The sequence below is a fragment of the Pezoporus wallicus genome, unplaced genomic scaffold, assembly GCF_028554395.1.
Source record: "Pezoporus wallicus isolate ANWC-B61680 ecotype Strahan unplaced genomic scaffold, APGP_CSIRO_Pwel_v1 contig_8209, whole genome shotgun sequence".
NCBI lineage: Eukaryota > Metazoa > Chordata > Aves > Psittaciformes > Psittacidae > Pezoporus > Pezoporus wallicus.
The window spans coordinates 34,098-55,976 of record NW_026637192.1 but is presented as its reverse complement, the minus strand read 5'-3'; the positions used below and the strand labels follow the sequence as shown (position 1 = coordinate 55,976).

The following is a 21,879-nucleotide window of genomic DNA, read 5'->3' as shown; positions in this document are numbered from 1 at the left end:
AGACTCATATGTAAAAAGACTGATAAATTAATATGTAAATAATTAATTTCATACATATTTGAAATAGTCTATAGATTAGTTAACAAAATTAATTTTGTTTGTTTTCTTTTGTGTGTATATTGTCAGCACAAGGCAAAAATGTCAAGGGAGACATTTGCAACTAAGCTGATATTTTTGGCAAGTCAGAAATAACATCAGGCAGGATAGGATGCAGAACAGGCCCAGTAGCTGGACACAATGGTTAAAATGCTGAGCAGCAAAGAGTTGATAATTGGGTTTTGAAAACTCACACTGAGGCTTGAGTTTTAACATCTCACTGTGATCAGGAAGGGAATTCATGCAGGTGTTTTGTCATGCAACATGAAAACTTGGTGAGACATAAGAACATTGGTTGACATTTGCTAGTTACAAGATGTTGGGTTTTTTCTTTTTTTTTTTCCCAGATACAAAGGAATGAAGGCAAATTGTAAACAAAGCTGAAAGCAAGTGAGGAAGAACAAAGGTCACTAAACCAGGCCAAAGTTCTACAAAGAGGTATTTTTTCCACAAATATTGGTTTTTTTGAGTCTTCATTTTTTGAGTCTATATGGGGTCTTGCACATTTGCTTGATTATCATACAAGTACAAGAGACACATTGCAAAACTCAGCGAACAACCTCTTATACAACATAAGACAGGCAATGAAGTTCTAACAGTGAGAACACACATGACTGAAAAAAAAAAAAAAAACACAAGAAAAGTGCTGCAGAAGTTAACAAGATGGCCATGTTCACAGGAAGAAATTAGCCCATATAAGGAAGGAGAAAAAACAGAGGAGCATAACACCAACCACATCACGGTGCCAGCATTTTTAGAGTACAGAAATTAACCTCTGCACTAGAAGCACAATATTGCTTTGAACTGTTCTCCTACATTCTCAAACATCATCCATTTTCTTGGTGACACAGTCTAGTGCAAGGCATCCCTGACCATAGCAGGGGGTCAGAACTAGATGATCTTCAGGTCCTTTCCAATCCAAACCATTCTATGATTCTACAATTTCCAACACGGCATCAGGAAAAGAACCAGGGTACACAGCTGCTGTTATGGGATCAAGGGAAAATAAGAGTCAGACAAGCTTCAGAAGAATAAAAAGCAGAAATAATAGCTCAGAGTAAAGGAAGCTGGGAAGAGTCTGTTCTGGAAAACTGAATGAAAAGGTGAAGGAAAACAAGGAGTTTTAGTTGAGTTTGAAATCTAAAGAGGAGTAGTGCAGAACTCCATTCTCAGAATTCTACAGGTCAACTGAAAGAGCTTTATGCCATTAAAATGTCACCACACAGAAATACAGCACATAGTAAGACCATGCACATAACAAGCACATAATAAAACTGCAAAGGAAGATTATCCAACACTGTACCAAATGACAGGGAAAAATGTACCCATGTCATCACTGATGGAGGGGTGTCTAAGCTCTTTTTAAGGCTGTCATGACCTCCATTGCTGATCTGTCCTAGCGCTTCACTGTTCTCTCCTGCAAGTTTCCTAATTTAAAACATCCCAGCTGTAATTCAGAACATTATATAAGAAAGTTAACAGCCTGTTTCTGCAGTCACAGTGGATAAAAAAAAAGTCATTACCTATTTAAAACACAACATCAGATGTCCCACCTTCTTCCAAGAACTCAAATTTCTGCATCTCTGATTACCTTCAGTGAGCTGCGCTTGACAGTTAAAACTGATCCACCATCCTGATGGGTAATGGTATGTAAAACTAAACACCACGCTAAAACATACATGGAAAAGAGTATCTTACAATAGCATGATACTGTTAATTCTAGTTTAACTTCAGACCTCAGAGGATTTTCTTCAATCACACATCCTGTATTTTTACCACCAAATATACTATCAAGTATTTATCCATACTTTATCTCGATTTTTTTCAGGCCATTATCTTCAATTCATCAACACCAATTCTTACTCCAATCTTATCCTCCAGCATGTCTCCAATGTTCCTCAGCTTGGTATAATTTCAGATTTAAGAAAGCTTTCTCATCAGGTCATCCAGATCATTAACCATTAAATGTACTGATCTGGCCCAGGCCATGCTTCCAGTTTCAGTTTGATACAATCTTTTACTTGTAAAACAAACTACTGATATCTAATGATCTCTAAATTAAGCTTGAAAACAAACCCAAACCAAACTCTTTCCCTTACCCTGCTTCTCCGGCTCACTTATAAGTGTCATAAAACAACATCAAAAGCCTTAACAAAGGCAAGCCAGAAGGCAGCTATTGTTTCACTTCCACCAACTATTCTTACTAGAATTGAGAAAGATCAAATGGGTTTGACACAACTTTTTCTTAATAAATCCATATTCAGCCAGTTATAGGCTGTCTGCAGACAGATCCCCGTGTCACAATTTTGAAGAAAGAAGCATATTTTCTTTCCCCATTTTCTGTTAATCCTTTCTTTTGGAAAACCCATGGGAAAAAACAAAAGCAACCAACCAACAAACAAACAACTGCAAAATAGTACAGTGCTTATGAATTTTACATGAATATTTTCAAGTACAGCTAACTGAAACAACACCAACTATTCTGGAACTTTGCTTTCTTCTTCCTTTCAAGGTATTTATTACTGGTCCTATTTGCAGGAACCATCTCACTCCGTTTGATATTTTCAGTGTTGCAAACTATAGAAAAGAGAACATTTTATACTTCTCAGCATCAGCCATCAACACCTTACTGGCTCCATCTCTTTGGTAATCTTTCCCTGCTTTTCCTGTTACTGCTACCATATTCTGAGATATTTTTTTTATTACACTCTGATCTCTTTGCTAGTTTCATTTTCTGCCTTGCATGCTCCAATGCCTTTTCTGTCAGTTCACAATTAACTTGAACCTGACGCTGTTCCGCTACACTAAGCAACAGCAGGAGAAAGAGTTAACAGTCAAGCAGCCCCCAAGCCTGTACACTTATATTAATAATTCAGCTTAGCTAAGCTTTTACTTCACTGCTCTGTCCCGGCTAGGCTACCTCTCACAGTGCTATTGCAGGCATGACACCTATACCACCACTCCCTCTTCTGGGAAAGCAGGAGGAAGGTTCCCTTTGACAGTCAACACCTTCTACCACAGTGTGTCTGGTTCCCCCTGTTTCCTACGAGAGATGGACATGACTGTCAGCCTGTCACAGGAAATTCCAGAACAGAAATGTGTGTTTTATAGATGGCACAACAAATGCACATTCTATGCATTAGAAATAACCTAAATGGCATACTCCAAACATCTACATCAAACTGTTAACACACACTGTGTCTCATGACCTGTGAGAAAAATGTGTCCATTTTTGGCTAAGGCTGTCATCTCTGGAGACAAAGCTATTGCAAACAAAGATCTTTTTATCAACAGAGAAGCAGAGTTTGTGAATAGGGCCTCAGCAGTTCTGTGCTTTCTTTTGTGCTGCTTACTAGATTCAGATTTTGCTAAAACACAGTATCAATTCAACCTACAGACTCTACCACGTGGTAGGAACTATCAGGAGCATAGTTTCTGTTCAGAAGCAGTCTGGTCTTTGTTACCTAACTTACCCTTAAAAATTATATAACGGATTATACAGAATATCTGATAATACTACATATATACTGGTTTGTTCTATTAAATATAAGAAAGTATGCTGCAGAAAAACTCTCAGAAGAGATATTCAACATGCTGATTACAATTATTCAAAGCTCATTACAGCTATGTTAATTACATACGACATCATGAATGCAAACAGTCATTATGTTAGGATGACTTCAACATTAGTATTATTTATTCTAAAAGATGCATATGAACATTCACAGTAAAAGTAAGGTGAATTTGAAAAGCCACGTATCTACAACATAGCTATTTTTTGTTAGAGGACATCTAAAGCCCATTCTTTGGACAACACATAATTAGTCACAACACTAACCTTGCTATTCTCTTTCATTTTCCATCTGAGATATGAAAAGTCTAAATAAAACCTCTGCTGTAGTTTTACACCTCTTAAAACAATGCCATTTTTATGATAATGAATTAACTTTTAGAGCTTGGAGCACCTGGAGTGAATCATGTTTAAAAATAAAGCAGATATAACCAGGGGGATCACAATTAAACCCCAAGCTCAAGGTTCTTACCCCACCTTGTGGTAATATTAAACATCAGAAGCCAGAACCAAGAACTGTCCATGCTGGAAATAAATATTTCTTACTGAGCTAGTTTTCAGCCAGGGGAGTTACGTAACTGAACAAATTGTCATGCAAACAGAGCAAAACTTCAGGACCGCACACAGTGGAACAACTCATTAAGCAGCACAGGCTGACTTCAAAGAAAACCATGAAACATCCAGTTTTCCTAGTTCATTTTGTAAGGCATACAGGCACCTAGTTTAGGGCTGTGCATTTGCAAGAAAAGGCCAGGTGTCCAAGCCTCTTGTGAGGAGGCGCCTTGCTTCCCATCAAAACAGGCATGAGCTATTGCTTGAACCAGTTTCAGGCACTAACTACCCTACCCCACTCAATCTATGATGGAGGATTTTTTAAAAAGTGTTTTAGAATTCATTCACAATGGCATCCTCAAACTGGACAAACAATGGGAGACAAAGAAAATAAAGGAGTTAACCACCCACTGGTGGAACTCTTCTTTCATCCGAGTGCCTTCCAAAACAGTCAACCCATGCATTAACATCAAACTACAGGTTTTAGCAAATTAATTCTGAGCACATCTAGAAAGTTGCTCCTTGGAAACAACAGTGGTTATGTAGGATGTTAACTGCCTTGTCTGCCATAAGCAGAAGATGCAATCACACATAACTGAGACAAATTCAAATACCTATTGTAGTCCCAGTCATACTGTTAGAACAGCCAGCAGTGGTTTCCGTGTTATAAACCTAGGGCTATGGATTTGCTAGAAAGGCCAGGTACCAAAGCACCTTGTGAGGTCCCCTGCTCCCCATCATCCCTGGGGGGAGAGTAATAGGGTATATCAGTGATATCAGTGTATATATCAGTGATTATAATATTTCAGAATTGCCACCAAGAAACCCAAGAAAACATAACAGGGGAACAACAAACCAAGAACACAAACCAAAAGTTTAACACTTTTTTTTTTTTCCATCCAGGGCCACAAAAGGGCAATTACAGGCTTTAAAGAGAGGTTCAATTCTCTTACAGTCATAACCCAAATAACATGTATTAGCAACAACCTCCTTAAAAATTAATAAAATTTAATAAAGAGACAAATTCAGCACTTACACGTTAACTGGATGGTAATTTTCAAAAGGATCAAAAGTTTGACAACTGCATTCTCAAGTGACTCATTGTTTATTTTTTCTACACTACAATCTACCTGGACATCAAGCTCGCAAGAAAAAGAATACAATAGCATGTAACAACAAGACTGAGATAAAAGCAATTTTCTTCCAGATTATTAATAGCAATAAGGAAAGAAAAATGCAATAACCTGCATAAAACACACCAACTAACTTCACTAAATTTAAAATGATAGCTCCAGCTATTAATGCTGTATTATTCATGTGTCTGATGTCTACCACAAGAACAGGACAGCTAACTAATTAAAAATATGAAAGGTTCAGAAAATCCAAGCTTGAACATATTCCTGATTGTGTACTACTGGTAACAAATACAGACTTTGAAATACATAAGCATTTAATGAATGCTGATTCTTGGGCATTTATTTTCTAGACACAATGTTTAAATACAGATACCTTTTTCTGCATGCTAAATTAAGGATTGCAGGAAGTCTTCCTGGCTTTTCATCTAAATTCTTCCATCTCCCCCATAACTTGCTCCTTTCTTGGTTATGATGCTTATGAGGTTATGGTTATGATGAAAGGACCTGAGGAGAATGAAGACTAAAGTCCCACAAAACTCTGTGCAGCTGTGGAACCATTTATTAAGGCAGGTGCCAAGAGAAAAAGAGAAAGCAAAGTACAATCATGCACAAAACAGCACAGTACTTCAACTCACCACCTTATTTGGGGTACAGTAAGTATACTTACAAAAGTACTCCTTCAATTACATGGATCACAGATCCTGTGACAGGTTCCTAATGGAGACGGATGAAAATAAAATTAAGTCTAGGAACAGAACCTGAGAGCTGACACTCAAAAACTAGGACAATGTCATTTACCAAGGCTCAGGTATTTTTTGTCGGAATTCGTAAAACTGAGTTGTGTCAAGCTTTCACATGGTTAAAGAAAGCACAGAGCAAATAATCAAGATCTTAAGTAAGAATAAAATCTTGTACTGAAGTCTAATATTTTTTCCAACTCCATGGTAAAAACAGCACAGCAAAATGAAAAGTCAGACCAAACTCAAGGACTTATCAAGGCCTTGATCCCATCTTGGTGACATTTTGCAGAATGCCTATAAATGATGTTCCCTTGTTAAACAGCTGGACTGAGGCCAGATTTAGGACTGTGCAGTACTGGAACCAAACTGCATTTGAAATCTGAAACCTCCGTACCTGCAAAACTAGCAGAGTAATCTTCTCTCACAAGTCTTCAAAGGCAGTTTTTTATTTCCACTTGTTCAATGTTACAGAGTTGATCTTTTTTTAAACCTCTTGCTTGCAGAATGTTTGGTTTTATCATTCCTTAGTCTGCTGGTACCTGATCACTCACAGCAGCTTCTACTTCACAGAATCATTAGAGTTGGAAGGGGCCTCTGGAGATCACCTAGTAAAACCCCCCTGTTCAGACAGGGCTACCTGAAGCAGCTTACACAGGAACATGTCCAGGGTTTTCCATGTCTCCAGAGGAGACTTCACAACCCCACCTAGGCATCCTGTTCCAGTGCTCTCCCATCCTCAACATAAAAAAGTTCTTCCTCTTTATCCTGTGCAGTCTTCTGTACGCTCTGTGTCCTGTGTGTAATTAGTCATTTATACTTTGTGGAATGTCACAATTCTTATTTGGTAACATTCTGCACTGGGGTAATACAGTAGCTGCAGGGGTTTGGTAAATAAATGGCTTTTCTTATTTACTTACTACCTTTCCCTCACCTAGAATATGTTAAACATGTTTCAGACCTGACTTGGTTTCAAGTATGAATGGGTTTTTGACAGCAACATCATAGATCTTACTTGAAGGTATGAAGAAAAGGAAGAAACAAAAATGTTTTAACTCCAGTGCATTGTTTTCATGCTTCAATCTCTGGTGAGCAGTTTCCCAGATGGAGTGGAAAAGCTGATTTTACTCCAACTCCAAGCACAGCAACTACACCAATCCCAATGACAAGTACAGTAGCTACTCAAACCCTGACTACAACAGATAACATAGCTACTCCAAGTTCAGCAGCTACATCAACCCCAGTGACAAGTGCAGCAGCTACTCAAACCCCGAGAGCAACAAAGCAGCTGCTGGTGCTACTCAACCCCCAAGCACAGCAGCTGCACCAACCGTGACAACAGATACTGCAGCCACTGCAACCCTAGTGGCAGACACTGCAGCCACTCCAACCACAGTGACAGTCAACTGCAGCTAACCAAAGGACTGATCCGTGCTAATATCAGTTGCTCCTGTAAGCAAGAGGAAAAGCAAACAAGAGGCACAAAGAGCAACCCATACAGTGAAGAAAGATGAAGAACCAATGTGCTTACTGCAGGGGACAGCATCTGAACAAGAGTTATTGTTATGTGGATCAGTTTTAGAGGTGAAACTTCACGTTTTAGTTTATGGCCACTGACACTCATCCTGTTGCTGGGAGCCAGTGTAAAGAATCTGGCACCATCCTCCTGGCACCAACCCTTGAGATATTTATATGCAATGAGATCCCCTCTCAGTCTTCTCTCCTCTAGACTAAACAGGCCCAGCTCCCGCAATATCTTCTCATAGGAGAGATGCTCCAGATCCCTGATCACCTTTATGGCCCTCCACTGGACCCTCTCCAGTAGCTTCTTGACTTTCTTGTACTGAGAAGCCCAGAACTGGACACAGTTCTCCAGCTATGGCCGCATCAGGGTGGAGTAGAGGGGGAAGATCACCTCTTCCAACCTGCTGGCCAAAGGGGAGATTTAGATTAGATATTAGAAATAAATTCTTTATTATGAGGGTAGTGACATAGTGGAACAGGTTGCCCAGAAGAGCTGTGGATGCCCCATTCCTTGCAGTGTTCAAGGCCAGGCTTGGATGTGACTTTGAACAACCTGGTCTAGTGGAAGGTATCCCTGCCTATAGTAGCAGGGTTGGAACAAGATGATCTTTGAGGTCCCTTCTAACTCAAACCATTCTATGATTTTATGATGACCAGAATTTAAAGAAAGAAAATATAGCAACAAAAATATAGCAACAGGATGAACCTGCTCATGTTTTTCTTCCTATGTGTTTTCTTGCGGCCACTACTGTGAAAATTGCTTTGGTAAGTGCAGACTTTGAGGAAAAAAGGCCTTTTCCTCTTGTCAACAGAATGGTCTGCACTCTGCTTGACAACTCCCACCAACACTGGGAAATTATTAATTGCTAAACATGAAAATACACAGCAGAAAGGAGGAATCCGAGAATCTGATAGCCGTGAAGTAAGTATATTCTTTACACTGTTGAACACCTTGACATATTGCAATCAACTCCCTTTGCAACAATGTATGACCCAACTCAACATTAACACAGCACCCCTTTGAACACTGAAAAGTGGCAGAAGAGATACGCTAGCAATCACACAAGGCCAAATCTCTGTCTTTTTTAATCCTAGTAGAAGCGTAACAGTTGCCTATTGATGAATTTGGAACTTGGTATCTATCCATTTATTTCTCACTAAATATGCCTGTTAAATGCTACACGCTTGTTTCATTTACCTATTTGATTTACAGGACCTTTCACAAATTCATCGCAATTTATCCCACACCAGTAGCTTCTTCAGGGTTTCCCACATACACATCAATGTGCAGTGCAGTTCTGAGCTCCTGATCATTTTCTCTAACACTCAGATCACTACTGCCAATTCATATACAAATCTTAGAACATACAAGCACAAAAAATGAATAACTAAAGATTATTTTAGGAAAAAATGAATTTTTATACTACTTTTTAAACACAAAAATTATGGATGCTTTTTTTATTTCATAGTTCTTTTTCATGTATGTTCTCTCCTGAAGACTCACAGAAGAAATCAAGAAGGCAAATTCTGTACCACTCTTCATTAAAAGTCTGTCCCACATTCAGATAACAAAGAGTAAAATATCTCATATTTTAGGTAAGGACCATATGTTTTCAGTAACTAAAAGATTATTTTTATTCCAGAACATTCCAGTTATAAGGCCACTGTCTACCCATTTATATAAGATTCCAAGACAGTCAGTTTTGGCACTTAGATTTCTGAGCAGTTCTTACTTTACATGCAGAAAATTGCAAGAAAAGAAAGAAAAAAAAATAAATATGAAGAACACTGTAAATTGATTTAGTTAAACCAAGTTAATAAATGAATTTACAAGAACACTAGTTTGCAACTTGAATTATAGTAATAAATACCTTCACGGTTTCTTCCACTTCCTACAAAACCTCAGCTTATTTAATTATAAACCAAAAATTGTAACTGGAAGTCAGCCTCAATCACTAACCTGCTATGACGCATATACTAAGCCAAAATATGCTCAGCAAGAATGCTGGGAACACTCTACTACTGCAGCCTAATGACAAGGGAAGTATCAGCTTGTCCTTGAAAAGGTTTCAAGTTCCCAAAGCTATGTACCACTTAAAACCACATAGATATGAGATCAAATCCAACAAGTTCCCCTTAACTGCTACTGAGAAAGGTTATTGAAGGAGGCACTCTTTCACGTCCTTTCAACAGGCTGTATAAGCTCAGTACAAAATCAGTAGGCTTACAGATTTTTAAATACTTTTACCAGAGATTTTCTGTAAGACATTGACCCCGGTGTAAAAAAATCTGTGTACACGGAAGAAAGTATTTTCAAAGAAACTCTACAAACAACATCATTCCATTATTATTGCTATGATAACAATTCTCCCTCTGAATTAAACACTAGCTTTATCTTTTTACCTCATGACACTAGAAATTACTTACCCGTTTTAAAGTTAAAATCAGAAAACTAGCACATCTGTAACTTAATAACAAAATTAATATTTTATTCATCCCTTACCTTCATAGCTCATACTTTTTTTTTTTTTTTAAACCAAAGTTTCCTATAAATTCATAGTTACCTTATTTGGACCTTACAGTGTTAGAGTAATCTGGAAAGCTATTTAGTGACTTTTGCAGTAAAGATTAAATTCTTGATATGCTAAATGGAACTTCAGTACAATCCACATATGATAAACCTACAAGGCAATTAAGTTCCCAAAGACGACATTAATCTAGCCCACCACCTCCAAAAAAAAGAGCATGCTCTCACTTTCCTAACAGACATAAACTCACCCCACCTATTTTGACCTTAAAAAAAAACAACAAGCAAATAAAAAAAAACCAAAACAACACACCACACAAACAGGGTGTGCCCTCCCAATCTACAAACCCTCTGAAACTTAACATATTTTTAACTGGAAGATCAGATACTGAAGCTTTTCAAAGCAAACAGAATAAAAAGCAAAACGAAAGCAATGAGTGTTTTTTCAGTTAACAGCTTTTTGTTAAAACAACACAATCCACCTTCAGCTGCAAAAGCAAAGTTCTGCTGTAAACAGTGTTTAAGGTTGCCTTTTGCTTCTAGCAAGGCTGATCCTGTTGATTCCAAGTATCCAGAATCCATCCTTAATAGTAGACTGCTTTGCATTTGTTTGGGTTTTTGTTTTGGTTTATGGTTGTAAAGTTACCTCTCACTGTTGAAGTACAAGAAGAATGCCAAGCACCTGCAAGATTTTAAAATAACTAATAGTAATCCCCAAAGAAGCAAAAGCCATTAAAGTACAAACTGGCAAGCTAAAACTTTAACATTTTCTTAGTACTTTTGTCTAGTTAGATGTTGTAAAACGTCAATGTACACATGTCAAACATGATGCTGTCCTGGGTTCAGCAGTAGCAGTGCTGTGTTTTTGGCTTTCAGCCTGGGAACAGCGCTGATAACACCGATGTTTTCAGTTGTTGCTCAGTAATGTTTACTCTGACCAAGGACTTTCTGAGTCTCATGCTCTGCCAGGGAGGAGGGGAAGCCAGGAGGAAGCAGAGACAGGACACCTCACCCAAACTAGCCAAAATGACTCCATACCACAGCATGTCATGTGCAGTATATAAAGTGGGGGGAGTTACCCAGAAAGGCTAGATCACTGCTCGGGTCAGACTGGGTATCAGTCGCTGGGTGGTGAGCGATTGTATTCGCTTCCCTTGTTATTTCCCTTGTCATTATTATTATTGGTGGTAGCAGTAGTGGTTTGTGTTATACCTTAGTTACTGGACTGTTCTTATCTCAACCCATGAGAGTTACATTCTTTTGATTGTCCTCCCCATCCCTTCGGTAGCAGAGGGAGGAAGGGCGGGGGAGGGTGGGGTGAGCAAACGACTTTGTGGTTTTTGGGTTTAAACCACAACAGTTCCTCAGAGACACAGGCTTAACGCTTCATACCCCATCATCATTCAGCTGCTTCTGGTTTATAACACCAATGGTACTCACTTAATTGCACTTTATCATTTTCATAGAATCATAGAATAGGTAGGGTTGGAAAGGACCTTAAGGTCATCTAGTTCCAACCCCCATGCTATGGGCAGGGACACCTCACACTAAACCATGCCACCCAAGGCTCTGTCCAACCTGGCCTTGAACACTGTAAACTTCCCCTGTTTACGTTTGAACCCGTTACCCCTTGTCCTATCACTACAGTCCCTAATGAAGAGTCCCTCTACAGCATCCTTATAGGCCCCCTTCATATCATCCCAGCTATTTATAGTCTGAAAGTAAATCAGTATCTCGGGACTTGCTCCTCCTTTCCATCTGTGCCTTTACTTCCATGCTATTATTTGAACAGTTTTACGGTTTGATGCACAACAAAGCATTTCCACAGCTGAGACACCATGTTACCTCATTAGGAATGCAAATAGCTCTTCTCCCCATGCAACATGAACTAAATAAACATACTTATAAAATGCCTGCCTTTGCTGCAAAAATAAAGATCTTCTCTTCCATACCATCTCTGGAATTGGAAAGAAAGAAATCTTATGAGCGAACTGCTACATGTGTTAGGCAAGTAAATGACTAACCAAGCTTTAGCCCTGCAAGCAGAAGATAGAGGATACTCATTTGTAAAGATACAAAAACTTATGCTGAGTAACAGCTGCAAAACTGCAAATTTCAACCCCATTATATTGAAAATAAGTAAGTTCTGAAAAAGAGGCTCAACCTAACAAAAGTCCACAAGGAAGCAGAGGATTTTACAGTGTTGGCTTCTCTGCTTTCAACTATTTATACAGCTCTTTATAGCTCCTCAAGCATTTATTGCAATGATTAACTTACTGTAGAAGGTACAGTAACGTGCATCCCAACTAACTGGGATGACAGTCCCAGCCTGTCATCTCCACTGCAGCTACAAGGAAGGCAACAAAGAAATTGCTGTCTGTCAAGGATGAGCAAAGGAAAGTCCAAGGAAGAAGGGCATGCGGGAACAGCAAAACCAGCAACTGGCCTGTACAAAGAAATAAAAAGCAGAAGCAAGATAAACAGTATGCACAGAATTACATAAGTTCAGTGTGAAAGCAAGTATAACTTTTTGTCATTATTAACAAAATGCAATTACCTAAACACTAGGACTGTAAGCAACAAAATTCCAGTTGCTATACTTTTAATAGGGATGCTGTATTTTCATGAATCAGAAAGAGCTATCTCTAAGACAGCAGTGGTACATACTGCAAATATACCCAAAAACCACTGGGCAAGCCTGCTCCTGCATAAGCCATTGCCATAAAATAGATCATGAGGGAAGCTGAGACACTACGCAAAGCAAGGAACGCATTTCATTTCCAAGACCGATTACCTAAGACAACTAATGAAGTCGAAAAAAGTAAATGACTCCCTGTCATGTCAAAAATCATTTGTTAAATATTCACTCACTACTTTCCCACAAATATGGAAATCTAAGGGAAAGCAGTAACACTACCTTCTCTGATCAAACCCATGCCAGCTTGATCATGCTTTGCCATGCAATGCCATGCCTTGAAGGCACATATCCTTTTCTGAAGGAAATTATTAGAACCTTCAACAATGGACCATCTCTTGAAGAACTTTCAACCTGTTGAATCCAATGTCCCTCCTCAGATATGTCCTGGAGCTTTCAAAACTTTCAGCAGTGTTGTTCAACCAACATTCAGAAACATGCATTTTGAAATACACAGAGTACAAATTGGGAACAAAACTTGGGCAAAAAAAGTCAACCAGAAAGGAGTGGCATGTGTCATGGCAGCATCTCTCAAGCACTAAAGCATTAGCATTCCCTCAGCAAGATCTTTAAATTATAAATATACAGAAGTCTATTGAGTTTACACTGCAGAAAAGCATCACAATACAAACAAGTAAGTGTGCCTGAGGAGGCACTGTACGCTTTCAGTGAACATCCTGTTTTCATACATCAGAGTAATTTCCATGAAGACAGTAAACAAATAGAAAGCATGCATTTACAGAGTTTACATTTCTGAAATACACTGCCAAAATAGTCACTAGACAGGAAAAGTTTGTAGACCTGTTTAGATAAGAAATATCATGACCCTTAATTTTTAAAGTGACTGCCAGCTGATACAAATTTTCAACAATTTTCTGGCTCCAAAGAGATGACAGTGGGGACTGAAGTTTACTTAGCCTTTTAGCAGGGTCATATTCTTAGGTTTCAGGTTAGACGACAGAAATTCCCTGACTCGGCTATCTAGAAGTACTTACCAATGCAACTAGCATAAATTTAATTTTGAAAATGCAAGTTCCCACCACCTGTGACAAATCTTGCCTTTAGTTCAGTATTTTTAAGATGTGGTGTGAGAGCAGCGGATAGCTCCAGAAATACCCTTCCAACAAAACCTAGTCCTGATAAAAACACACTGCCAGTACTTCCAGACACATGAACACTTCATTATTTCGAACTACCTACTGCAAATTACACACTCACCACTTTCCCCTTCAAAACCTGTCAGCCCGGATCACAATACAAAAACTAAACGGGGACCAGCAGAGGAATTTAAAATGGATTGTGTAACGAGGATATTGCTGAAAACATTGAAGAAACAGACGATTTGGTAGATCAGTACGAGGTGTCTCCTAGATTACCTGTGACCAGCTTTGTTTTCTTGCAAAAAACACCTGCCTAATGCATGAAGTCAGGCACATCGCCAAGCTTAAGAATGCGTGATTCTCCAGATCCTCAGAAGTGTTAAGTGCTCTCGGCGGTGCCTGTCCTGCCTCCCCTGCGCGCCTCTGGAGTTCTCGGTGCGGAAGCACCGCCGCAGCCCTGCTCTCAGCCCCTCGCTCCGGAAGCCACCGGTCGCAGAATCTGCGCTCCGCGAACTGCCCCAAACTCGCCGACAAGTTGAGAAGCGGCTTCACGGGCGGCCAGGGGGGGAGGCGCAAGGAGGGGGAAGGACGGGACAGCTCCGTACCAGTGCCGCAAAGAACCTCCTCCCGCTGTCGCTACCTGCTGATGAAGCCATCCCCATCGCCGTCGCAGGTCTGGAAGAGCCGCCTCATCCTCTCCTCCTCGCCGCACTAGAGGTATCGCTGCTGCTACTGCTGGCGCTGCTCACCTCCGCAACAGCGGCCGCAGCCATCATGCGCCCCAGCGGCTCCGGAGGGGATGGAGTGGGAGGCGAGACTGCCCGAGATTCTCGGTCCCAAAGCGCCCGCAGCGCACGGCCAGCAGCACAAAGCCGCAGCAGAGCCCCACCGCGCGGGGGGGCGGGGACGCGGAGGGGCTGGGCCGGGCGCGATGGAGCCCCACCTTCCACAGCGGCGGGACCCCCGGGAGCCACGCTGGTACCCCTGAACGCCACGGCACAGCGAATAAGTACAGGGATTGCTGCGCGCTCCCCTCCGTTGGCCGCCGCCATCCTGCCTTCTCCTTGCCCCCCTTCCCGCCGTCCTCCATGCTGGTGCCAGAAGCCAGGGCGGCACCGTGAGAGAGTGGCTTGGCCACGTCAGGGACAGCTGCCTCATCATTAGGGTACTGGCGTCCAGACACCAAGTGCTGGGCAAACCTCAGTCCGATGGTCCGGGTATCTCTCCTTCTGTAGTGGGACAAGTCCTCTGTCTCAGGATGCCTGTTTCACTTGACTGGCCTGTGGAAGCCAGTTCTAGGCAAATCACAGCAACCCCCAGCATCTTCAATAGGCCCATGATTGCAATCATGGTAGGAGCATTCCCGGGCAACCAGCCCCGCCTGACATCCAGTTCCTTTCCACTGATCAAATTTCACCTCAAAAGTACATAATTTGGCTTTCTGCTTCAGCAGTTGATCATCAGATAGTGCTCTAAACTTTCTCATGACTCACACCTATCCCCGTCTGTCTCTTTGCATTTAGAGAAAAGTAATTTGCTTTGCAGTCTTAATGTTGCCAGATGAAAAAAATTAATTTCCTTTTATATCCTTGGCACCCTTTTCAACACCTAATGAAGTTTTAATAAGTCTCTTCTCCTTATTCATGTAAAAAGAACTGATAAACCAACAGCACCACTGGCAACATCTTTTCTCTCTACTGGAAATACCTATTTTGAGGAGGCCTAGAAAGAGCATTTGCCTGTTTGGTAGTAGCATTACAGTTCTTACTCCATCATCCCGTGATTAATAAGGTCAGCCAAGTTTTTCCTAGCCTATTTATGTATACGGGAAAAAAAACCAACTTGTTATTATGGGCATGCATTTCCTCTCATAGTATCAGATATTATCCTTCCCCTACTACTTCTGTCTTTGAAGACAGCTTCTTCCCACATAACAACTTGATCTTCCTTGTTACTGACAATGGCTCATGAATATGTAAAGTAAGCAGAATTAATCACACATATTGTTGCACAGTCTCTTTCAAGTATAATCACAGATGGCAATAATTCTAACTTAATATTTATGGTATCTTGATTAAGTAAGTCATTACAAGACAAAGAGTTTCTATGGTGTTTTATTAACTAAAATTACTTGCAAGTGGAAGCATGTGCACACTCACGCTCATACTGTCTCTGCAGTTTTCCAAATCGGGTTGCTCATGCTGGTTCTTTCTGGATGACCAGAGCACTGGAGTATGAAGCAAACACACTTCCATACTCTTTCAAGACAATGAAAGGTGAGAATATTACAAGTATCCTTCTTTCAGACTATATTGTGTAATCCTTGAAGGTTTACACCATGTTCCATCTTTTGATCTACAATAGTCTCACTCTCAGTCTCAGCAAGTACCTTTTCTCAGTCCTGTATAGGAGGTTGCTCATGTGTGAGAGGGGTGTTTACCCCAGCTGTTTTTTTTACTTAAAGGTTGGATGAGCTGGGCAGTCACAAGCCCATTTTCTTTGGCCAGATCCCATAGACTAGATGTTCAATGCCACACACAGAAATTCTTGCACACACTCTGCAAATGCAGCGCACACTTCCTATTAAGAATTAAAATTTTTAACCATACAGAGTCCTAAACCAGCATTTCCTGGCAAAGCCACCAATACCAATGTAACAAGATTGAATCCAAACCACAGCAATGAGAATTTCCAAGAATAACCTCCCTTCATCCTGATGCAATCTGCCAAGCCTCACAGTCACCCAGTTCTTACCTTTTTCTTTTTTTTAAACTGATTTCCCATATCTTCTCTAATCTAGCTAAATTTCCTAGTTGGCACTTTTATATTTTGCTCTCATTGTGCATGCATACTTCATGCAGTAGCTTTCTTTGTGGATCAGGAATTAATCCATTCCTTATATTCTCTTTGCTAATGACCTGAGTTCTTCCTGCTAGCTTTTCCCCTTCTGGGTGTGAGTTACATCAGAGTGATTCGTGTCAGCAACTCAGGGGTCCTAGTGATCATTGCACTGTGTGTGGAGATGGAATCCCTTGTGATCATTGTGCTATGTGCAAAGGGTATGATAAGTGTCCCTGTCAACACCACAGTGAGGAGGAAGAAGAAACAAGGGAATAATTCCCCTGGGTCAACCGCAGTATTGTGCAAAGAAATGTTTTGTTCATTGTTTAAATTGCATGAATGTTCTTAGAAAAGGGGGGGGGGGTAGGTAACTTAGAGATATGTCCTGTTACAGAACGTTGTGAAATCTGTGCACTGAACAAATAAACACATAAGGAGTAGAATTTATGGGGGCTAAGATGGCGGTCAGACTTGTGATAGACATCTTCCTATTAATGCATTACCAAGATGTTTTGTAACCTTTCTAAAATACTTCTTCACCTGGAGACAAGACCCCAGCAACAGGTGGAGAAGCCCGGGAAAAGAAGACAACAGGATTGGCTGAAACCCAAGAAGCCCGGGAAAAGAAGACAACAGGACTGGCTGAAACCCAAGACCAAAAAGTATAAGAGACTATCCCCAGAAATTCCCCTCGTGCATCTCGGGCGGAGTGGAGACTCCCCGGCGCACCCAGCGCTGCTTGCTTATTGCCTCTCGATATTAATTATAATAAAAATCAATTAAAACAGATTGGCAATATTAGGTTTTTATAACATGGGAGATCAGTGGTAGTTACTTTTTGCATCTTCAAGGCAAGTCTCAAGAAAACCTAGTGCAGTAGTTTCAGACTTTGATTTTCTGACTTTCACTTGCACCAGTTCCTCCTAGCTGGTAGGAACAGCTGATATTCTAGGTGTGGTATGGCATCCAAGACAGTAAAACCAGCTGAGTTTGCTGGTTTGTATCATGATCCACATCTAACTTTTAAAAAGTTGTTTCACACTGCACTAAGCTGTAGGTCCCCACATCATGGTGTCTGCTATGAATTATGTGGCAGTTCACTCCTGCAGCCATAAATTTGAATTTCAGATGGCAAAACCAAACCAAAGTAAACAAACAAAACCCAACAAAACCCAACCAACCAACCAAGTTAAAAACAGAGAACAAACTGCAGTAGAAAGTACGATCTTTCCTGAAGTGCATTTCCACTGTCCCTGGCAGGAAGGGCGCACAGCATCCAGAAAGTTATGAAGAGAGAAGAAGATACTGAGATTTCCACTGTTTTTATCAAAGAGAAAATATTACACTAGTTGAAGACCTGGCTGAATGCAAAAGAACACTTCCTTTGCTGGCTGGCACAGACCTGTACGTACAGGTCTTTTCTCAAAAGCCTCAGAGAAGACATAACTAATGGGAAGCTCGACCTGTGTTACCACACCATGAGGCACGCTCTATGCCACACTAGTGTGGGTATGTTTGGATTCCATGGGCTCCAGAGAGGATGTTGCCGCTTCTCCTTCCACAGGCCAGTCAACTGGAGGGCAACCCCAAAGGTGGTGCAGAATCATACTTAGTATTTTTGGAAGTAGATTGACCAAAACAGAAGACCAGTTTGCACAGCTGCCCCAAGAAGTGGGCTTAGGGCACTATTCTGCCCTCACTCCTTTCTTCTCATGCACTCAGTGCAGATCGCACTCACTGCTGCATGCAGTACCCAGGCAACAACTTCTCAAGAAGTCTTCTTCACTGGAGCATGGAACTACTCTGTGTTCAGAAGATTTTGTTGCCCAAATGCTGACTTCTGTAATTTGTGTCAGCAGTTTGGAAAGAATGATTTATTGGTTGTTTGAAATGGTTTGCAGGTATATTTATAGTGAACACCAAGCAGATAGCAAAAAAAAACCCAAAAACAAACAAACAAAAAAACCCTAAGCAAATAGTAAAAATCATGCTCAGTGTGCCAGTACTCGCTCATCTTTACAATGTGTTAAATTCAAACACTGAGTCAGGTTTACTGAGTCAGGCTTCCCTTTATTTCACTAGTATTTTATGAGTTCCTGTCTTAAACTCCTGCAGGCAGATTAACATCTAGTGTAATGCTGAGGTCAGAATAGGGCCTCATGAATTTTGCAGAACCACATGGGGGTTTTTTGTAGAAAGGCAAGATGATGCTGTTAAGACACACATGAACTGCTAACAAAACTGGGCTTGTAATTAAACATTTCTGACATGACTCTTTCAAACAAGTTATGATCTTTCATTTATTACTGTTGATACTAAGGAAGACGGAGAGATATGAATTTGATGGACCAGTCGGTGGATAAAGAATTGGCTGGATGGCCACACACAAAGAGTTGTGGTCAATGGCTCAATGTCCATATGAAGACCAGTGATGAATGGTGTTCCTCAGGGATTGGTGTTGGGACTGATCCTGTTCAACATCCTTTGTCAGCGATATGGGCAGTGGGATTGATGCACCCTTAGAAAATTTGTTGATGACACCAAGCTGTGTGATTCAGTTGACACACTGGAGGAAGTAATGCCATCCAGAGGGACCTTGACATGCTTGAGAGGTGGGCCAATGCCAACTTCATTAAGTTCAACAAGGCCAAGTGCAAGGTCCTACACCTGGGTCAGGGCAGTCCCAGGCACAGCTACAGTTTGGGTGGAGAAGTGATTCAGAGCAGCCCTGCGGAGAAGGACTTGGGGGTATTGATGGATGATAAACTGATTATGACTCGGTTTTAATGTGTGCTCACAGCCCAGAAACCAACAGTGTGCTGGGCTGCATCGAAAGAAATGTGACGGGCAGATTGAGGGAGGTGATCCTTCCCCTCTGCTCTGTTCTGGTGAGACCCCAATTGGGAGTACTGTGTGCAGTTGTGGTACCCTCAGCATAAGAAGGACATGGAGCTGTTGGAGCAAGTCCAGAGGAGATCCACAGTAATGATAAGGGGCCTGTAGCACCTCCCATATGAAGACAGGCTGAGAAAATTGGCGTTGTTCAGCCTGGAGAAGAGAAGCTATGTGAAGACCTCGTAGCTGCCTTCCAGTATCTGAAGGGGGTCTACAGGGATGCTGGGGAGTGACCCTTCATAAGGAACTGTAGTGATAGGACAAGGGGGAAAGGGGGAATTAATGGGTTTAAACTTAAACAGGAAAGATTCAGTTTAGATATAAAGAAGAAAATTCTGTACTCCAAGGGCAGCAAGACACTGGCACAGGTTGTCCAGAGAAGCTGTGGCTGCCTTATCCCTGGCAGTGCTCAAGGCCAGGTTGGACAGGGCTTGGCGCAACATGGTCTAGTGGAACGAGTCCCTGCTTGTGGCAGGGGGGTTGGAACTATATGACCTTAAGGTCCCTTCCAACCCATTCTGTGATTCGATGGTAGGAGGAATCCTTACACTGTTAAGCTAAAGAATTTAACTTTTCATAATATCATAAATGTGATGTGCTCTGACATGCCAGCGCTGAACATCGCAAAAAAACGGCTATAATGAAGTAGCATTAAGTACCTTGGCTGCTGACGTACAGGAGTTCAGAGATTGGCCGCTGGCCAGAGAGCACTGAGTTCGGGCGGGCCTGACAGCCTCTCAGTGGTCGAGAGCGCTGCAGGCGGCAGATAAGGGGCTGCGGGCGCCGCAGGGAAGCGGGCGCTCAACTTCGCAGGATCTGTCTTCCGCTGCTCCACCTACAGGCTCCTACTTGCGCGCCCTGCCCCGCGCGTGACGCCACGACGCTGTGCGGAACGCCTCTGTCGCCGCTCCGTTCCTTCGCGCTCCGCGTTCCCTTTACAGTCTACGCAACACCATCTGGCTTCGCCTTGGGCTGTCGCCACCGGTCGTGAGGCCATGTCTAGACCCAGTAGCGTCTCCCCACGACAGGCCGGTGGGTGTTCGGGTACCCCCACTCCAGCCGGCCCTGCTGCGGGCCGCGGCCGACGCAAGAGGCTGAAGGATATCCGCGTTGACGAGGAGGTGGAGATCGCGGTGAACCTCGCCCTGGAGCGGTTCCGGTACGGAGAGGAGAAAGGTGCGTTGCGGCAGCCTGCCCGTAGGGGAAAGAGGCGGCGTGGGGCAGGTGTGTGCCGGCCCGGCCTGTGGCGGCGGCGGAGCTGTAGACTCCTGAGCTGGGCCGGCACCGAATAAGGCCTGCAGCGGGGTGACGGACATCTAAGCCCGCAGGCTCGGTATTCGTTCAGCAGCAGTTCGTCAGCCCCTTCCTGCCCGAATACTTCGCTTGCAGATACGAGTTGTAGAATAGTTAAAAATACCGTAATTATGTTGTTCACGGCAGAGTATGATAGATTTGGAGATTGAAAAACTCGTAACATTGAGTTAATATGTCAAGGATACTGCATGTTGTGTAGTTAATTTGCTTTTTTTGATACCTTTCTAGAAATGGAATTTCCTTCTTCTTTCACTAGTACTGAAAGAGCATTTGTTCACCGTCTCTGTCAGTCTCTTGGGCTGATATCTAAAAGTAAAGGGTAAGTTGGAGTCTGATTTTTATTTATTGTTTAAATTTTTTGGTGCAAATGTATGACTAGTGTTAAAAATATCTGTGTTTCTAACATATCCCGTGCTGTTGCAGGGAAAAGTGCTGGAGACAAAAGTTTTAAAAGTAACATAAACCCAAGGATATTTGTGCTTTGCGTTATGTCTGCTGTGTCTACTAGAACAACTTGGATGTGCTTTGTTTGAGATAGCTTGCCTTTGTTTTGTGGATTTCATGGGTCCATGAAAAAGACTTGCTAAGCCAGTATCTGTTCTGTTTTTCATGCACTGTTGTTTGCCCAGTGGTTTTGCATAGAATCTCGTACCTTGACAGCTGAAGTGTAACCTGGAGTAGCACATCCAGAGAAGGTTTTTCTGTTGAGAAGTGCAGAAGGGGGTTCATATGCAAGCATGATAACATTTCTTTTTCTTACCCTTCTCTGATCTTTTGAAGGTAAAACCCATGTTCACTGACCTGATGAGCTTGCTTGAAAGCAGCTAGTCCTGCTCCCTTGGGAGTTCAGGTGCCAAAGCAACAGGAAAGGGGAAGTTACAGGAGTGTCAC

General features: G+C 41.7%; 2 protein-coding genes across 3 annotated transcripts in view; one reads left to right on the top strand and one right to left on the bottom strand.

Moving 5' to 3' along the window:
* The window catches only part of MCC (MCC regulator of WNT signaling pathway), a 206,424-nt gene extending 191,666 nt beyond the window's left edge, over positions 1-14,758 (bottom strand). The window contains exon 1 of the mRNA XM_057403871.1: positions 14,579-14,758. The gene's annotated coding sequence lies outside the window, so the exon portion shown is untranslated. The remainder of the gene's footprint in view (positions 1-14,578) is intronic.
* Positions 14,759-20,643: 5,885 nt separating this feature from the next.
* Positions 20,644-21,879, top strand: part of YTHDC2 (YTH N6-methyladenosine RNA binding protein C2) — a 32,608-nt gene continuing 31,372 nt past the window's right edge. For both annotated transcript variants that reach the window (XM_057403865.1, XM_057403864.1), the window contains exons 1-2: positions 20,644-20,850; positions 21,217-21,307. In XM_057403865.1, the coding sequence (XP_057259848.1) occupies positions 20,670-20,850; positions 21,217-21,307 (272 nt within the window). In that variant the 5' untranslated portion in view covers positions 20,644-20,669. The remainder of the gene's footprint in view (positions 20,851-21,216; positions 21,308-21,879) is intronic.